This window comes from Mustela putorius, unplaced genomic scaffold, assembly GCF_011764305.1.
Source record: "Mustela putorius furo isolate JIRA1106 unplaced genomic scaffold, ASM1176430v1.1 tig00000228_pilon_pilon_pilon, whole genome shotgun sequence".
Lineage (NCBI taxonomy): Eukaryota > Metazoa > Chordata > Mammalia > Carnivora > Mustelidae > Mustela > Mustela putorius.
This window is the reverse complement of record NW_025421322.1, coordinates 25203463-25222543: the sequence shown is the minus strand read 5'-3', so window position 1 is coordinate 25222543 and position 19081 is coordinate 25203463. Positions and strand designations below refer to the sequence as shown.

General features: G+C 42.0%; 1 protein-coding gene across 2 annotated transcripts in view; it reads left to right on the top strand.

Annotated features, from left to right (window-relative positions):
• Window positions 1-18867: 18867 nt before the first annotated feature.
• ANXA13 (annexin A13) overlaps window positions 18868-19081 on the top strand; it is a 60276-nt gene continuing 60062 nt past the window's right edge. The window contains exon 1 of one of the 2 annotated variants that reach the window (XM_013051741.2): window positions 18868-18967. In XM_013051741.2, the coding sequence (XP_012907195.1) occupies window positions 18953-18967 (15 nt within the window). In that variant the 5' untranslated portion in view covers window positions 18868-18952. The remainder of the gene's footprint in view (window positions 18968-19081) is intronic. The other variant, XM_004743518.3, reaches the window with a different exon arrangement.

Here is a 19081-nt window from a genome sequence, read left to right as displayed (position 1 = left end):
TTTCTGATAGCTGAGTAATATTTCATTGTGTATATAGTAGGGAATATTAAATCTATAATGGAATATTAATATTATAATGGAATATATATATAGAGAGAGAGAGAGAGACCATGTCTTTATCCACTCATCAGCTGATGGACATGTGGGCTCTTCCCATAGTTTGGCTATTGTGGACATCGCTGCTATAAACATTGGGGTGCAGGCGTCCCTTCATTATCCAAACCAATCTCTCAGGCCATAAAGTCCTTGAAATTCTTTATCAGAGCTTTGTCTCCCATATCTGATGGCACCAAATATTGTCATTTCTTCCTTGGAAACTGATGCAGTGAGGACTGTGGGACAGTAGTCTGTCTGAGGTTTGCACAATCTCAAGGTCACCATTGAGCCTAATGTTGTCTGCTTCTTAGTAGACCAGGTAAACAGGAAGTCCATCAGCTGCAAAGCATAGTTTATCCCTAATCGAAAGTGTTTTCATAGCATCCATGATGAGGAGTAAAATCGCATTTTGGGTGAATGGGATTTGTGACTTCCATGGTTGCTATTCAATTCTATTTTGTAAAAGAGGTTGGGAAAATAAAGAGGACAAAGGGAGGAGATTACGAAAGCCTATGGAAGTGAGGAGGCATCTGGAGAGCTCTTCTCACAGATAACTTCATTTAAGTATGTGGATTAGATACAGAAGAAAAGATTTCAATGGCAGATTTTTTTTTTTTAACAGAGGAAAGAAAGTCATCTGGGTGGCTCAGTCAGTTAAGTGTCTGCCTTCAGCTCAGGTCATGATCCCAGGGTTCTAGGATCGAGTCCAACATCAGGCTCCCCGCTCAGCTGGGAGTCTGCTTCTCCCTCTCCCTCTGCCACTCCCCTTGCTTGCACTCTCACCCCTTTTCTCTCTGTCAACTAAATAAATAAAATCTTCACACACACACACACACACACACACACACACACACGAGGGAAGAGGATAGTTTTAGGAGCATGAGAATGACCTGAGAAGTATTTAAGATGACCAGTGCCTGGGCCTCACACCAGATCAATGACATCAGAAGTCCTCAGTTGGAGCCCAGGTGACTGAATGCACAGCAGGGGTTGATAACTACTCATCAGGTATCTTTGGGCCTCAGGTACTCAATAAGCCTTTGCTTAATTTGTAAAATGAGGAGATTGAACAAAGATAATTTCTAATGTCCTTTCTAACTCTACAACACAATAATGCCATGCCCAACTAAAATAATCTTTTGCATACGCAAAATAACTCCCCCAGTATGTCCTAGGCTTTTTTCTTTTTTTAAAAGATTTATTTATTTATTTGAGAAAGAAAGAGCATGCAAGTTTGGGGAGAGGCAGAGGAGGAGAGAGACAGGGAGAGAGAGAGAATCTTAAGCCGACTCCTCACTGAGCATGGAGGCTGATCTGGGGCTTGATCTCAGGACCCAGAGATCATGACCTGTGCTGGAACAAGAGTTAGTCATGTGACTGACTGAGCCACCCAGGCACCCCTGCCCTAGGCTCTTTTTTAAAGAAGTATGCAAATAACTATCCCACATTCATGTAGATCAAGGAAATCATTTCTCTACCCCTTGATAACTATTGGAAGAACCCTGAGAGAAATAAAGAATCACACACTATCGGACTAGTGGAAATGATCTGAGTTCATGTTACACATAGGACATCGGCCCATCACAGATCTTTTCAGCTTCTTTGGGTGTATTGTCTCAGTGGTTTAGAACTTAGCTGAAATGAAATATTTTTTTGTTTCCTTCTATATTATGTCATCCAAACTTTACACCTTTAGCAACACGTAATCTCTTGATGGTCTAACAAGAAATATGAGCTTATGTACTAGTGTAAACTGTGATCAGGGATTAAATTCACGTATAGTGGGATTGCTTCATGATCTCTATTAATGATATTTGAGTGAGAGATAGGATACTTTCTTGGCTACAACTAAAACTGATCGCAGAACAGTGTAAAATCAGCTATTTGTTGGCTCAGGTCTTTGTAAACATTTGTTCACTCACTTTGCAGAGATGCGGAATTCTCTTTCTTTGAGAATTTCTGAAGATAGAGTTTAATGTGGTTAGTGACATGTCTTCTTAGACTTGGTGTAAGCTTTAATGCACAGTGACTGTTTTTTTCTTTAAGTAGCTTTTCTTTCCTTTTTTTCTTTTAAATAGGGAGCCAAATGAACCATGTAACCCAGTAAAAGGTAGGCCCAGGAAAGCAAAAGCCATGAAAAATTTAATTAAAAAGCCAACATCATCCATTTGTCTTTGAGAAGATAAGGACTATTACAAAGAAAGGCAAAGATTAAGTCAAGGTTCACCATTGGAAATTAAAAAATGGGATTTTTGAGTCTGAGAAAGTTAGTAGTCTTAAAAGCCAGGTTTGGGGGGGTGCCTGGATGGCTCAGTGGGTTAAGCCGCTGCCTTTGGCCCGGGTCATGATCCCGGGGTCCTGGGATCGAGCCCCACGTTGGGCTGTCTGCTCTGCGGGAAGCCTGCTTCCTCTTCTCTCTCTCTCTGCCTGCCTCTCTGCCTACTTGTGATCTTAAAAAAAATAATAATAATAAAAATCTAAAAAAAAAAAAAAATCCAGGTTTGGTTGTGAAACATTTTCTGAATTATTTTAGTTCCCACTGGCATGTCTTGAGGAGAAACAGAGGGGGAAGATAAAATCTTCAAGGTAGAGTATCTGCTGAAGAGAATCCAGTCCTCCTGTGAAATGGCTGTACTTAATCAGGAAGAGGCTGAATTAAGAGCATATTTATTAGTAGATTTAAAGCCCCACTCCCCTCCCCCAACACTACCCAGTGTGGGGGAGGGTATGAGGATGATTAAGTATAACTTTGAAACCCAAATAGCCACATTTTCTTTGTCCAAACAATTGCCAGCTTTAATCTGAGCCATGATTTATTTTTTAATATTTTTATTTATTTATTTATTTTGACAGAGAGATAGAGAGAGATCACAAGTAGGCTGAGAGGCAGGCAGAGGGAGAGAGAAGCAGGCTCTCCTCTGAGCAGGGAGCCCAATTCGGGGCTCGATCCCAGGACCCTGGAATCCTGACCTGATCCGAAGGCAGCTGCTCAACCAACTGAGCCACCCGGATGCCCCAGCCACTATTATTTTTCTGCACATGGAACATAAGAAGGAGCAAGACTGAGCTGGAGGGATCGCCCCTCACTATCTATCTGCCTTCCAAGATAGTGCCATTATCTACAGGTTGAGATCCTTGTGTAACAAGCAACAGCAGGGCCTGTCACAAGGAGAAGCATGGCAGGTTTCCATGGGTCATTGGGAAAGTGGAATAACTAAGAAAACCCAAACCATGACCTACCAAGGGCCTGGATCTAGAGGGAACTAGGAGAATCCTTTGAAGGATTAAGTTTCTGTGGGATTCTTTTAGGCAGACAACCCTGATCCAAGCTAACAGAGGAGAGGGGGCAAGATTGCTTCATGGATTTGATCAATGAAATTAATATGAAAGATTGCAATTAATTCCCAAATGTGAAAGAAACATAGAACAGGTAACAATTGGGATTAAATAAAATCCCAAAGGAAGATCTCTCACTCTGTACATAAGGGGAAGAGATGGGAAAACTCCACACCCAGATCTTAACCACTCTCCTGATTCTTGACGCCTGACAACAGAAATAGAGTTAGCAATTGATTTTGTCTCACTGCCAAATATTGATTTCCAATTCTAGAGAAATACTAATTTAATAAAAGGATACAGTCTTTAAAGAAAAATATGCTAAGTGCTTTCTATGTGTAAAGAACTATGCTAAGTACTTGGGATAGAGACAGATAAAGCATGATCCTTTCCCTTAAATGATTTGCCATCTTGTAGGGGTGAGAATCCAGGCACTTAATTTGACAGGACATAAAGGAGAATACAATGATGGGTATAAAATAATAAAAGGTCTAGTGGAAGGAAGTGGCTCTTCTGATTAAGGATTCTGGAGGCAATCACAGAGGAGGTAGTTTTTGCCTAAGTAGATCCTAAGGGATTGGAGGGGAAGGTGTTTTGGCTGGCAAGAGATGATATGGAAGATACTGTTGGAGGCCAGAGCACATTAAAATAAAAAGGATTGCATGACACTCTTGCTAAACCCTGATGTCAGTGATTTAATGACTGGAAACCCCATTTAAGAAGAGTTGTCCTTCTTTAGCTCTTCAGTGTTTTATGATATATTAATATATCACGATCATAATATTGATCTTTGTATTTAAAATACTAAAAAACAAAAAAGGTAAACAAAAAAAACCCAGAAAGTAAATCAATAAAATATAAATAAACAAATGGACCTAGTTTATAATCTGTCCTATTTTCACAGAGAACCCCCCTCAAAGAATTCTACACACCAAGTCAAGGAAAGAAATGTTTAAAGAGATTGAGATCACTTGCAGTTTCCTGCCAAATATATAGCCACTGGATTCTAGAAAAATAAGAAGCTGGCTGTGCATTTTGTAAGGAGAACACAAAGGTTTATCACACATGGCATTAAAAAAACAGTAACTGGTACAAGCTGGCACTGGGTATTTATTTCCGATATGACAAACGAGACACACCTGCTATTGAGAAGGAATGACATGAATACTGTGCAAGAATTCGCAAAAGAACATACCAGAACTGCTTAGTCATCTCATTGCCTCCTGCTGGAAATTGTTTCTGGGTTCCTCACTGAGAGAGTTCAGAATTCTCTAGACCAGAAGTTCTCAACCAGGGGCAACTTTGTCTGCAGGGGACATCTGGCAATTTCTGGAGATGTTTTTGGTTGTCATGACTAGGGAAGATACTACTGGTTTCTAGTGGGTAGAGGCGAGGAATGCTGTCCTAATATGCATAGGACAGTCCCCACCACATGCTTACACATACACATACACACACAGAAAGAATTATGTGGCCCAAAATGTCAATAATACCAAAGCTGAGAACTGTCCCCTAGACAACAAGCCATTTGGCACAAAAGCAATGCTCTAAAAGCATTCACCCGCAATTTCAGATTGTAAATCCCAAGTCAGTTCTGAAGATTTTCAGTGCAATCGTTGTACAGAAATCCATAACCACTTTAATGATACAGTCGCCAGGGAGAGAGAGTCAAATTCTCATTTGATTATTTACTGAGCGACCTCTAGTTGTTTAACTACTTTGTGCCTTCGGTTCCCCATCTGTAAAATTGGGGAAAATAATAGTAACTAGCTCCTAAAGTTGATGCAATACTTAAGTAAACAAAAAAATACAAAGTGCTTAGAATAGGGTCTGGCCAACAGCACTAAAAAATGTATTTTTTTAAGATCTTATTTATTTATTTGACAGAGATAGAGAGAAAGAGAGAGTGCGTCAGCAGGGGGAGCAGCAGGCAGAGGGAGAGGGAGAAGCAGACGCCCCACTGAGCACAGAACCCCACTCAGGGCTAGAACCCCTGGGATCATGACCTGAGCTGAAGGCATACGCTTAACTGACTGAGCCACCCAGGTGTCCCTAAATAAATGTATTTTTGCCTTATTACTAATAATACTTAGCACAAAGAGGAATTAAAAATTTGCATTTATCTAGACCAATGTCCAAAAGTAGTCATTTAAATAATAATTTTATTATTTCCAAGTATCATCTAAATTACTATTTTCTTGAGATTTTTTTTTTCTGAATTGTCATGCTTCACCTATAAACTTTTTGTGTCATTCACAGATTCCAACCAGCTGTGGTTAAAGTTAACACCAGATGGTGCCCCTCATCAGTGTCCTTTTAAGAAACATACACTGTAGTCCCATAACAACCATACAAAATGGCTAAAATGGATTGTAGAGTCATATGGTATATATCTTGGTTCACCTTCAAAATCAGACCAATCTTTGAAAGTAGTGGTTTTCAATCAACGTTGACTCTACAGGAAGAATATCATGCTTGCACGACTGTTTAAAGACAATTAGTGTGAGGGCGAATGTGTTTTAGTTTGAGCCCATTCATAGAAAGGGGTTTAGACTTTTAGGTTTAAGGTACCCACACAGACTAGCAAAATAGCATGTAGATGTGAGCTCTATTGTAAAGAGAAAAATGAGATCCCATAAGCTTTGTATCACCCCTCAAAATGAAAAAGATGGAGTGTCCAATATGTACCTGGGACAGCCTTCCCAGAGCACTTTCCTCACTGTCTCAGATGATGCTTAGTGTCTCTTCCACAATTGTGCACTTAGCGACACCAGCAACATCCTCACCACCTTCATCTTCAGCATTTGCACAGTGCTCAGCACCTCGTAGGGAGGGAGGTGAGTTTGCTTTGGTTCAGCAGACATTTACAGACAGATCTGGTGGTGTTCAGTGGAATGAAACACAGGGGTGGCTGGTGATACCTTTAAATACCAAAACCATGATTTGACTCCGTACTGTAGCTTTAACAAAACCCTGACATCTTAGTCAGAGTTCTCCAGAAAAGCAGAACTCATGGAAGGTATGCATATCACAATTAGAGTGATGGATTGATTGATTGATTGATTTCAGGTACTATCTGGGTCACACAGTTATGAAAGCCAAGTTGTCCCACAGTCTCCCCTCTGCAAGCTGGAAACTCAACAATAGCAGTGATGCGATCAGTCCAAATCTAAAGACCTGAGAAGCGGGAGTGCCCTATCCAAGGGCAGGAGGAGATGGACATCCCAACTCAGGAAGATAGAGCAGAAATTGGCCCTTCCTTTTCTTTTCCTATTCTTCGCTCAACAGAAAAGACGATGTCCCCTCACATCAATGCGGGCAAATTTTTACTCAAGTCTACCAAATCAAACTCTCATCTCTTCCGGAAACACCCACCCAGACACACCCAGAAATAATGTTTTGCTAGCCATCTGGGCATCCATTAGCCCAGGCCAGCTGACACAACAAATGAATCAGCACACTTTCCAACCCAACGTGTGCTGACTTCCAGCCTCCCTCTCCATTCCAGGTTCCGCAGGCGTCTTGGGCGCCTAGACTGTCCTCAGGTACCACAGTACAGTCTCACCTTGGCTGGTTGCGGTAGACAAAATTCGATCAAATTTAAAATATCTGCATCGTATACGATATCTATAATTAGGCACTTGGAGTTTCACTATTGTCAACATTGAGTGATGTCCACATGTCTATACAATGTAGTTGGTTTTTCTACAAGGTTTTTGGGTATCTTTTCAGACAAATAAGTGTTCTTTTTTTATATGTGTGTGTGTTCTTTTTAATAGTCTTTATTGTAGTAATTAGTTTTAAATACTTGACAGTATAAATACTTGACTTACTTAAATACTTGACTCAGGGCTTCCTCCAACCCACCAAATTTCCCAGATGACACTGAATTAAAGACAAAAGAATATTATGACATAGACAAAGATTAGAAAAAAATCCATATGGTATTTTTATATGTGCTAGCAGGAGGAAAAAAAGTGTCCTTTTCAATTCTTACCACTGTTAATTTTGTGCATCTACTTAGCACATAATTATTGTGTCTGTGTGTTTGTTTTCTCAGCTAGCTGTTAAACATCTCTTGGATACATAGCACCCGGCTAGATATCTTTACTCACTGATCGCTTAAAAGGTTTCATGTTTTCTAGCCACTTAACATGTACCCCAGAAGTGAAATGCAAAATTTCAACTCGCTCTTCTCAGGGGGCTAATAAACATGAGTAGAATGAAAAGGGGGAATTTAAAAAAATAAATTATGCTATGGAACACCTGGGTGGCCCAGTTGGTTAAGCCAGTGCCTTTGGCTCAAGTCATGATCCCACGATCCTGGGATCGAGTCCCACATCGGACTCCTTGCTCGGCGGGGAGCCTGCTTCTCTCTCTGTCTCTACCTGCCATTCTGCCTGCTTGTGTTCTTTCTCTCTCTCTCTCTCTCTCTGACAAATAAATAAATAAATAAAAGCTTTTTTAAAAAGATCTTTTAAAAAAAAAATAAATTATGGTAAGTAAATAAAATGTCTTGACTCCTTTGTTACTTTGAGAATTCTATCTCTAAAAGTAGTCTTGACTCTCAGGAACAGTTAGGAAGCCTTAGTTATCCATTAAAAAGTGAAGCATAACCTTTATCATTTCACCCTTTGGCAATGACGTTTTCTATGGCATATTAGTCAGCAAGTGAGTTATTAGCTTCCTGTTCTATTAATTATTTATCCATTATCGTTATATATGACTTATATCACAATTTTCTACAGCCTTTATTTAAAGATAATTCAGAAATATTCAGGAGATCTGAAACGTGGGCTAAAAAATGATTCTTTATGGAACTGCAGTAGTCTACCTTTTGCCATGTGTATGTCATCAAATAAAGTTTATAAAACTCCTGGGGGGAGCCCACCCATGTTGTGCCCCGTGAGAGAGCAAAGGGTCTCAGAACAAATAACTTTCCATATGCACATTCTTTATAAGAAGTTCAGGTCTTGAAGTCACCCAGCAAACTAGAGCCAAAATGGGGGCAGGAGTGTGGAAGGCAAGGAGTTCTTATCTTGGGTATCTTAGTCATTGACCTTATAAAGTCAAATCTGATTTCTAACATGGAACAGGCTTTAAGATGCCATAAAGCAACAAGACTCTGAAAATGTAGATCTTGCATCTTGCTACGGATATGGCTTTGCTCAGAATCATGAAATAAAAAGTCAGAAATAAAAATACTCTTTTGCTCATTAACACTGGCGATGCTAGCAAATTAGCAAATTTTGGGAACAGCAACAAAACAATTTTTGTTGAGGTTCATTCGTTTTAGTAAGAAAGGACTAAATGAATGGGCCTGATTAGAATCTCAGAATCCAAGTAGACTGAAGATGGAAGGACTTCACAAGGTACTGGTCTGACCCCCTTGCTTCACAACTACAAAAATGGAAGCCCAGAAAGACAAAAGGACTTTCCGGTCATCAGCTCATTACAGAGAAGAAGGACAGGGTCCGGTGCCTTGTGGGTGATGTGGCCAAGGAGACCTCGGTGTTTTTGGAGTGACATTGTGAGCATCTACCAGCTGTACCTCAACCCAACCAGGCCAACTCTGATTAGAATCAAATCTCTTTACACAAATCAAATTAAATTTGCTAATCTTTAAAAAATTAATTTTTTAAAAGATTTTATTTATTTATTTGACAGACAGAAATCACAAGTAGGCAGAGAAGTAGGCAGAGAGAGAGGAGGAAGAAGGCTCCCCACTGAGCAGAGAGCCCGACGTGGGGCTTGATCCCAGTACCCTGGGATCACGACCTGAGCCAAAGGCAGAGGCTCCAACCCATGGAGCCACCCAGGCGCCCCACTAATCTTTTAAAAATTTAATTAAATAAGAATTTTTTTTTTAAAGAATTTATCATTGGGGCACCTGGTGGCTCAGTGGAACAAGCCTCTGCCTTCAGCTAAGGTCATGATCTCAGGATTCTGGGATGGAACCCCACATCGGGCTCTCTGCTCAGCAGGGAGCCTGCTTCCCCCCCTCTCTCTGTGCCTGCCCTCTCTGCCTATTTGTGATCTCTCTCTGTGTCAAAAAAATAAATAAAATCTTTTTTTAAAAAGAGGGAATTTATCCTTAATTGGTCATCAAAAAATAAAACTATCCAAGAAAAGATTGCTTCTGTTCATGTGGTTTGTATATTCCTGAAAACCTGTATGGTTAAGCTGTACAAGTAAAATACATTTTAGACACTTGGTTTGCTTCATATTTCTCTCAGGCGCAGTCAGCATAGTTAAGCACTTTCCTTCTTGAAACACCCTCTTGCTTTTCTAGACATCCCGTTCTTCCCACTTTGCTCTGCTCTTACTCTCGGCTCCTTCTGTCTCCCTTGCTGTCTCCCCTCCCTTTCTCTGCCCGGTAGGTAAGTGTTGGTCACCTGAGCCTCCGTCCTGAGCCTGCTCTTCTCCTCCCTTCTCCATCCTCACACTCTCTCCTGGGAATCTCCACCGGGCTCATGACTTACATGTGTGCGCATGACTCCAAAGGTGCCTCTAACGCAGGCATCATGCATACACACCCAACTGCTCCATGCGGGCAGCTAATAAGCACCACATACTAACAAGATCCGAGCCAAAACTCCTGCTCCCGCCGCTCCCAGATCGCCTCCTGCTCCTTTAGTGATTGGCGCCCCACCCAAGAGTTCGAGTCTCAAGTCTGAAAGAGACACCCCTGATTCTCTTTTGCACTCCAACCACAAGTCACCCTGCCAACAAGTCCTCTAGGCTCTACTTCCCAATCTCTAAACCCCACATTTGCATCCAAGCCACCTGCCCCCCACCACCTGCTCCACTGGGAAAGACTCTCAGCCATTTCTTTTCTTCTGCTCTGTCCGGTCAAGTCCGTCATAGCCCACACGGTTAGGTGATCTTTGAAATACTAACTCAGAGCCTGACATGCTGTCATCTAAAATTCTTTGGTGATTTTACAGTTCGCTACAAATATCCTCCGGACCCCACCCTCACCCCCTCCCCTGATAGCCTCCAAGGCTCAGCTGAATCGGCTTCCGCCCCGACTAGCTTCCCACTCTCCCCCACCCTTCAGCAGTCATCTTTTCTGCCATTCAAATGTACTACAGACTCCCTACCTGGGGGCCTCCTTTCTCTCCCTAAACTGCCTCCTCTAGTTCTTCGAATGCTTCACCTCGGTCCCCCACTCACGCAGACTGCCCCTTCCTGCCCCATCACCTCTGGCCTCTCTCCCCCGCTTACCTTCCTATTACCCCCTTTATTCCCATCACAGCACCACACTCCTGGCAACCTGTCACTCTGTTGTCTGTGTCTTTGTGTTCTTGTTTCTGTTTCTCCAGTGGAAGGTAAGTTCCATCAGGGCCCACGCTTGTCCTGTCACCACCACTCCCCAGTGTCCAGCAGAGCACCTGGCACATAGATATTCAACAAGTAAGTAAATAGTGGATTAAAACATGCTAATGAATCTTCTTAAAAGAATGGTAATGGGAAACAATCTAAGAATTGCAGGATCACTCACGTACACATCCTTGCTCATCTTTGGATGGGAATCTCAGCTTTCCTACCCTGAATTGACTGAAAGTGAGAAAAACCTGTGTACACACACACGCGCACGCACACACCTATTTTCCAGCCAGATTATTTATTTACCCAAAAGTCACATGAACGAAATTCCTGCTCAAGAAATTTTTGTATCCCTTGGAGATGGTCACCACAAAATCTGGCCTATGACAAGCAGCTTTCTAAAGAATTCATTGATCTTGGCCACTCACTCAACAAAGACACATTGTAAGTCAGCTGCGGTGATTCCCCTGGGACAAGTGCCACACAAGACTCGGAGGGTCAGAGGTGAAGAGGAGGCGTTTGGTGTCCACAGGAGGTCCAATTCTGGGGTGAGAAGGTGTAAGCAGGGAAGCAGTAAGGTCAGGGCTGACCCACGCAAGGTAGCCTGCGTCCAGCGATGCCACACACTCATTTGTTGTATCTCGTGTGCATTTTCTTTTCTTTTTTAAGATTACTTATTTATTTATTTATTTGACAGTCAGAGATCACAAGTAGGCAGAGAGGCAGGCAGAGAGAGAGAGAGAGAGAAAGAGAGAGAGAAAAGAAAGCAGGCTCCCTGCTGAGCAGAGAGCCCAATGCAGGGCTTGATCCCAAGACCCTGAGATCATGACCTGAGCCGAAGACAGAGGCTTTAACCCACTGAGCTACCCAGGTGCCCCACTTATCACTTTGTCTGAGGAACCTTTTGACTTACTGGATGGTCTTTTTCTGTTCCCTCTGTCTGCACACATCTCAAGACTCTGTCATCCTTCTGCATGGATGGATCTCCGAAGGGCTCCATCCCTGACTTCTCAGCGAAGCCCAGCACCTCTTCCCTCTCCTGCCCTTTAAACTCTTCATTTGTGAGTGATCTGGCACTTCAACATCCACATTCCCTCCTAGAGTAGCTCCTGCCTAGACCGCTCCGTAGCTGAAGATGCCAGCCACCCCCGCCTGAAACCCTGAGTTCTGTTCCATAGCTTCCCCTTTGCCACTATTCCAGAGCAGGCATCCCCATCTAAGTTACCTTTTCAGGTCTCCTCAGCTTGCACTCACTGCTCAACACAATACATTCTCCCCTGTCCATTCCCTAAAGGCAGTCACCACTTCCAGTGCCAATTCCTCTGTGTCCTTCCCCTAACTGCCCTTCCAATTCTTGCCAGAGTTAGGCACAGGCCCTCATGAAGCCTCCCTCGTTCCTTTGGGCCACCATTTCTTCTTTCCCAACTTCTGTAACATCCTAGTTACAGAATAGCCTATCATAGTCTGTATTTGTCTATAATAGTCCATAATGTAGTCTATAGCAGCCATTTCATACAGCAATTTTATCCTGGCTGACAACTGTTCTTTTTAATATCTTATTCCCTACAAAGAAACATTACATTCTTGGAGGGCAAACACCCAATTTTTTATCTTCCTTTCTTCAGCCCCATGGTGCTCAACACAGAGTTAAAACACTCCGAATGTAGCAAATGATACGTGTGTTAATGGATGACGGCTGGGATCTGGAACCCTGCAGTGTAGGCCAAAAGTGGTGGTTCATCTTCCCAGAAGTGTGGACAGTGAAGCCCTACCCACCAGCCGGCACTGGGACAGCTCCTGGGACAGAGCCCACAGGAAGGAGCCACTGGAAAGAGGCTGCTACACAGGTGCATGAGCTGCGGTTGAATGTGTCCGTGGCAGTGGCCAACCACAGGAAGGGGGCCCCCAGCGATGCACAGCCAGCTGGACCGGAAGGGAAAGCTCCGAGGAAGGGCACTTTGCTTCTCTTTTTGGTGGCTCCAAAGTCAGTTCTCATCCTCTTAGTGGGTTCAAAATAATCTGGACTCCTGCTTCCACCTCCTCCTCCCATTCTCAGGACCTTTCTCCCCTTTTCCTTTCATTCGCTCCTTTTACTTCCCATATTCTGCTCCTTTTGCCCTCTGCAGTGGACATGTCTTATTTGGCCACCCTACCATCCACTCACCCTTCTTTTATTAAAAGCATCCCAAGAGTGCTTGGGTGGCTCAGTGGGTTAAAGCTTCTGCCTTCAGCTCAGGTCATGATCTCAGGGTCCTGGGATCGAGCCCTGCATCGGGCTCTCTGCTCAGCAGGGAGCCTGCCTCCCTCTCTCTCTGCCTGCCTCTCTGTCTACTTGTGATCTCTCTCTCTCTCTCTCTCTGTTAAATAAATAAATAAAATCTTTAAAAAAAAGCATCCCAGTTTTCTTTGGGTGTCCCCCTTCCCCCATTCTCAGACCATCCACATGGTTTGGGTGGACTTGACTCCTTTCAGCTCTAGAGGTGACATGAAATCCAGTCTTCACTATGTTTCCCCAGCTACAGTGGCCAGTTCAGAGAAAGTATGAGTCCCAACTGCCACCAGAGATTCAGATCAGGATGTATATTTGGATTTGGAGGAAAGGAAAGCTCTCATTTTCTTTTCACAAGTTTTGGAATTGTAAGGATGAAAATGTGGAATCACCAGCAGCCATCTTGCCCTTAAGAAGGGGGATACCTTTGAGATGGGGGAAAGCAGAGCTAAGAACTAAGAGAGACCATGGATTCTGCAGATATATTTTGAGTAGCTAGATCCTGCTATGCCTGAAGCTAACCATCTCTTCCAATTATGTAAGCCAATAAATTTCTTGTTTGATTAAGTGATTAGGGGTCAGGTTGTTAGAACCCAATATGTCTTCCGAAATCCAAGTTATTCATAGTATTTATGTCTGGAAGTAAATGTAGAGATGAAGTTCAACTCTTACCTTTTCATAACAGAAACCCAAGAACTGGAGAGAATGTGTTTCTAATATGAGCATACTCCTAAGTTGTAGCAGAGACCAGCCTAAAACCCAGGTCTTTGCTTTCCCAGTACTATGGTTTTTCTGCCACGAAATGTTATATTAAATCAAAGTGTTTTGTCTTCTATGGATTTTTTCCCCCAACTGGAACATAAACACCTAGCAGGGCAGGGTAGGAGTGATGTCCTAGATTTTTTACATGCCCTGAGCCCAGCATGGTATCTTATGTGTGACAAACATACAGCTACTGGTTAACCAATCACTGGGTTAAGAAAGCTTTTTGGACTCTGAGTTGTTTTTTGTTTTTTGTTTTTTATGCTTGTAAGATGATGTGTTACTCTCAGGGTTTTTACTATTGGAAACATATAGGAGTATAGATATATAGCTGTTGTTAGCAACTGTAATCATTTCCTGTAGATGTCAATCTTTTTGTCTTAGTCGAGGAACAACTTTTATTAAGTAGCCATGGTATGAAAGCACTGTGGGGACTTCTCAAGCAATAAGCCTGCCTCTGCCCTTGAAAGAGTTATTAACCTCCATCATCACATGGCCTTCTCCCCGTGAGCCAATGTCTTCTCATGCTGTTTTCCTCTTCTTAGAAGGACACCAGTTATAATAGGTTCTGGCCCATCTTAGTGATCTCAACTCAACTTGGTTATCAGCCAAGACTCTATTTCCAAATCAAGTTACAGGTACTGAGGATTAGGACCTCATGTCCTTGTCCTTTGGGGGATACAATTCAAGCCATAAAAGATGTATAAGTGACATTTTTCAGAAGTGTTAGAAACTTCACGTTGGTGGGTGGTATAGAAGGAAGAGACTCTTCAGCAAGATCAAGTTATGACTTGCTTTTGAGACTCATAAGGTTAGAAGGAAATTGGAACTCTGGCTGCCATCACCACTTTGAGAACCATAAAGTCCAAGAGATATAAATAAACAGGCCCAGCCTAGTAGAGAAAAATATGAGGCAACACCTGTAAAAATTTAGAATCACTAAATATTTAAGATGATAATAACAAACCCCCCTCCCCTCTCACTGTTCTGTGTCCTCCCTCCCCTAAAATGTCTGCTTCCTCTTCTTACCTCTCCTTTCCCCCCACCATGACAGCCTCCCAGAAATGACCTGGGGTCCCAGGAATTCCCCTTCCTTCCTCTTACTGCTATTGCTTGAAATTATTGTAGCCCCTTTCCTATGGATCCATCCAGCTGGGGAAGCAGAAAGGAGGGACAGTAGAAACAGCTCTGTTCCAGTCAGAGCCAAACTTGATCACACGCAAAGTGAAATTACCAAGAGGTACTTATAGGGGTGGTGATCCAGAAAAACAGAAAGGAATGTCAACTTCTCCCTTGGCTTCTAAGCTTTCTATCTCATCTCCCTGGAGCCATAAGTTATATCTTTTCTGTATGCATTTCCAGTGAACCTTGAACAGAACTTATCTCTACTTGGATCACTGCATATCGAATTGCCCTGATCCTCTTGAACCTTGAGCTTCAACAGCCTGGGGTAGGAAAGGAAGGAAGACATCCCTGATAAAGGCTTTTAGGGAGGGTTACTGACACAGAGGGTGGATTCAAACCAGCACAGATGTGGGGCAGGAGAACTTGGCCCTGAGCAGTCTGGGGCTGGGAGAAGGTGGTGGAGACCTATAGAGCCCAAATTTGATGTTAAAGGCCAAAATCATAGAGCGTGGCCGAAGCATTAATTGTTAATTTATGTCTTCTTGTTATCCCCCAAGCCCCATTCCACTGCAAATTCCTGGAGGAGAGTTTTGTCTTGTTGACTCCCCGCACCCATCCTCCCACCTGGCACACAATATATTCCGACCTCTTCAACTATCTTCCCTTTCCTCCAGTTAGCAAAGTTGTTTCCAATTTCTGAACCTCAGGACAAACTAAGAGCATTGGATTTGGAACACTTCATTTTTTGAAATGATAGGCTCTTTCTCATCCTTCAGTTCCTAGCTTCAATGTTATCTCCTTGAAGAGTTTTACCACTGCTTAAAGTAAATTACACACACACACACACACACACACACACACACACTCGTCTCTATCATAGCACCCTGCTGGTTTTCTTCACAGGGTATATAGCAATTTGCATTGGTTTGTTTCTGGCATACTTGACTACATTCTAGGAAGAGGACATTTGAATCTATCTTATTCATTGTTGTAGTCCTAGCAATTAGCAAACCCAAGGCACTCAACAGGTAAAGGTCAAAGAACAAAAGAACCAATATATGCAATCAGAATTTAATAAACCCATGAGAATTTTAGTACTCTGTTGCATGGGAATTAGTGCAAATAAAGATGGATTCTTGGACCAGATGTGGAAAGATGAATTATTTACTAACTATCTAGGATCTATGGAATAACCAAAACTAAAGCTGAAACCATTGCTTCCTTATTCTACATCAAATCAATTCCAAATGGATCAAAGAGATATGCCTTTAATATGCCATTGTGGGGCACCTGGGTTGCTCAGTCCATTCAACATCAACTCTTGTTCTCAGGGCTCTTGATCTCAGTTTTGTGAGTTTAAACCTTGCACAGTGTTCCAGGCTGGGCATAGAGCCCACTTTAAAAATTTTAAAAAAAAATTAAAAATATGAAAATAAAAAAGAAGCCATTAAAAAACCTGAAGAAAATGTACAAGAAGTCTTAATCATCTTAATACAGAGATGGGGTTTTTTGTTTGTTTGTTTTAAAGATTTTATTTATTTGACAGACAGAGATCACAAGTACGCAGAGAGAGGGAGGAAAGCAGGCTCCCTGATGATCAGAGAGCCCAATGTGGGGCTCGATCCTAGGACCCCGGGATCATGATCTGAGCGGAAGGCAGAGGCTTTAACCCACTGAGCTACCCAGGTGCCCCCAGAGATGTTTTTCTAAGCAAGCCAATATATCCATAAAAACTGACACTTTCTGTACTCAAACATACTAGCTCAGAACACACTCAAACAGAAGCTAAAGACAAACAACAAACTGGGGGGGAGGGAATAATTGTTACATTTGACAAAGGCATAGATCTTATTATAAAGTGTTGTTACAAATAAACAATGAAGAGACTAATAACTCAAATTAAAAATAAAGGACATAAGCAGACCCCAGAAAGACTCATGCAAATGACCTTTAAGGGATGTGATATATAATTTTAAGAATAACAAAGGAAAGAAATGTAAATTAAACATTGAGATAACCATTTTTCATCTTTGAAATTGACAGAAATGAAAAACCCTCATAGTATTTAGCATGGCCAGTATGTAGAAAAATGAGCCCTGGCTATTGTTGTAGGGGGATATACATTCCACCTTTTGAAAGCCAGGCTCAGAAAAAAAATAAATAGGAAAAGAAATTCAGGCTCATGGGTTAGCTGGACTTGGACTAGTTCTGCATTTCGATGTCTGTGCAGAGAACACTGGGCAAGATCGATCAGATTTTTTTTTTTAAGATTTTATTCCTTTATTTGAGAGAGAGCGTGCATGTGCATGAGCAAGGGGAGAGACAGAGGGAGAGGGAGAAGCAGGCTCGCTGCTCAGCAGGGAGCCTGACCTGGGGCTCCATCTCAGGGTTCTGGGATTATGACCTGAGCAAAACCTAACTGACTGAACCACGCAGGTGCAGCTATCAGACTTTTAAATGCATATATTCTTTTTTTAAATTTTTTAAATTTAAATTCAATTAATAAACTTGTAATGTATTATTTGTTTCAGGGGTACAGGACTATGATTCATCAGTCTTACATGACACCCAGTGCTCTTTACAACACATACCATATACTCTTTGATCAGCAATTACATCCTGAGACTTTAATTTTGCAGATAAACATGCACATGCAGGCAAAGATGTATAAATGAAGATAGTCCCACAAAAGCCAAAAAAAAAAAAAACAAAACCCCAAAACAAAACCCTAAATGACCTTGAACCGTGGACTAATGATAGAAGGTTTGGCTCATACTCATAGCAGACTACTATGTGGCCACTGGAAAAGCAATGTGCCAGTGTCATATATCTCTTTAGTATATGAAGCATAAAAGCTTAGGATGTATTGCACAAACCCATTTGTTGATAATAAAACAAAACAAAACAAACAAAAAGTCCAGGCCAGAGAAAGAAGAGAAGGAGGGAGGGAAGGGAGAGAAAGAGACAAACAGAGCCAGAGAAAGAGAGACAGGCCGACATGGCTCTCTATGCAAACCATCAAAAACCTCTGAGAGCGAGCGGGGCGCCTGGATGACTCAGTTGGTTAAGCAACTACCTTCAACTCAGGTCATGACCATGGAGTCCTGGGCTTGAGTCCTGCATCAGGCTCCCAACTCCACGGGGAGTCTGCTTCTCCTTCTGACCTTCTCTGCTCTCATGCTCTCTCTCACTCTCTCTCTCCCTCAAATAAATAAATAAAATCTTAAAACAACAACAACAACACTGGGAGAGGGGCCGGAGAGGTCAGTAGGCTTACTTTTCACAGTACCCTTTTTCACTATTAGCAAAAAACTACCAACTACACATATTACTTTTTCAATTAAAAATTAGCTAGATTATAGGGGCACCTGGGTGGCTCAGTGGGTTAAAGCCTCTGCCTTCAGCTCAGGTCATGATCCCAGGGTCCTGGGATCAAACCCCCGCCCCGCATCAGGCTCTTTGCTCAGCAGGGAGCCTGCTTCCTCCTCTCTCTCTGCCTGTCTCTCTGCCTACTTGTGATCTCTCTCTCTGTTAAATAAATAAAATCTTTAAAAAAAAAATTAGCCAGATTATAAATATGGTGTTGGCATCACTCAAAGTCATCCTCAGAAGGATTCTGTGTAATAGTTAACAGCGATGTTAGTAAAACATCATTTTCAGTCTTGTTTAGGGAATGCCTTTATTACTACAAGGTATAAAATTTTAAATAAATACCTAAAATTAAAATATAGTGACTCAGGAATCCAGAAGTGAGACAGGTTTAGTTCAGAATAAACTATTCACTTTAAAAAGTCTATCCTTGATGTATTAACAAATACTTTATTTTGAAAAGACAGCCTAGAAAGCCAGCTTAGGAAGGTTAAGCTCATTTTTAGCTACTCACCACTCCCTACCCATCCCCAACGACGTATTCAAATTCCGTGCCAAAAGTTACTCATTAAACTCAAGAGCTATTACTGAAACTATTATAAACTTGGCCTGTATGAGAGCCCATCTCTTAATGAAATACAGAACAACTGTGTTAGAAAAACGAAAATGGGCAATCGTCATGTAAGTATTTATTGCCTTTGGAAGTCAAAAAAGTTTTCGTTGTAGTTAGCATGTGGAGAAGTTTAAACTGAGAAATCATGATTGATACTTCTATACTTGATCATTGTGATTAAT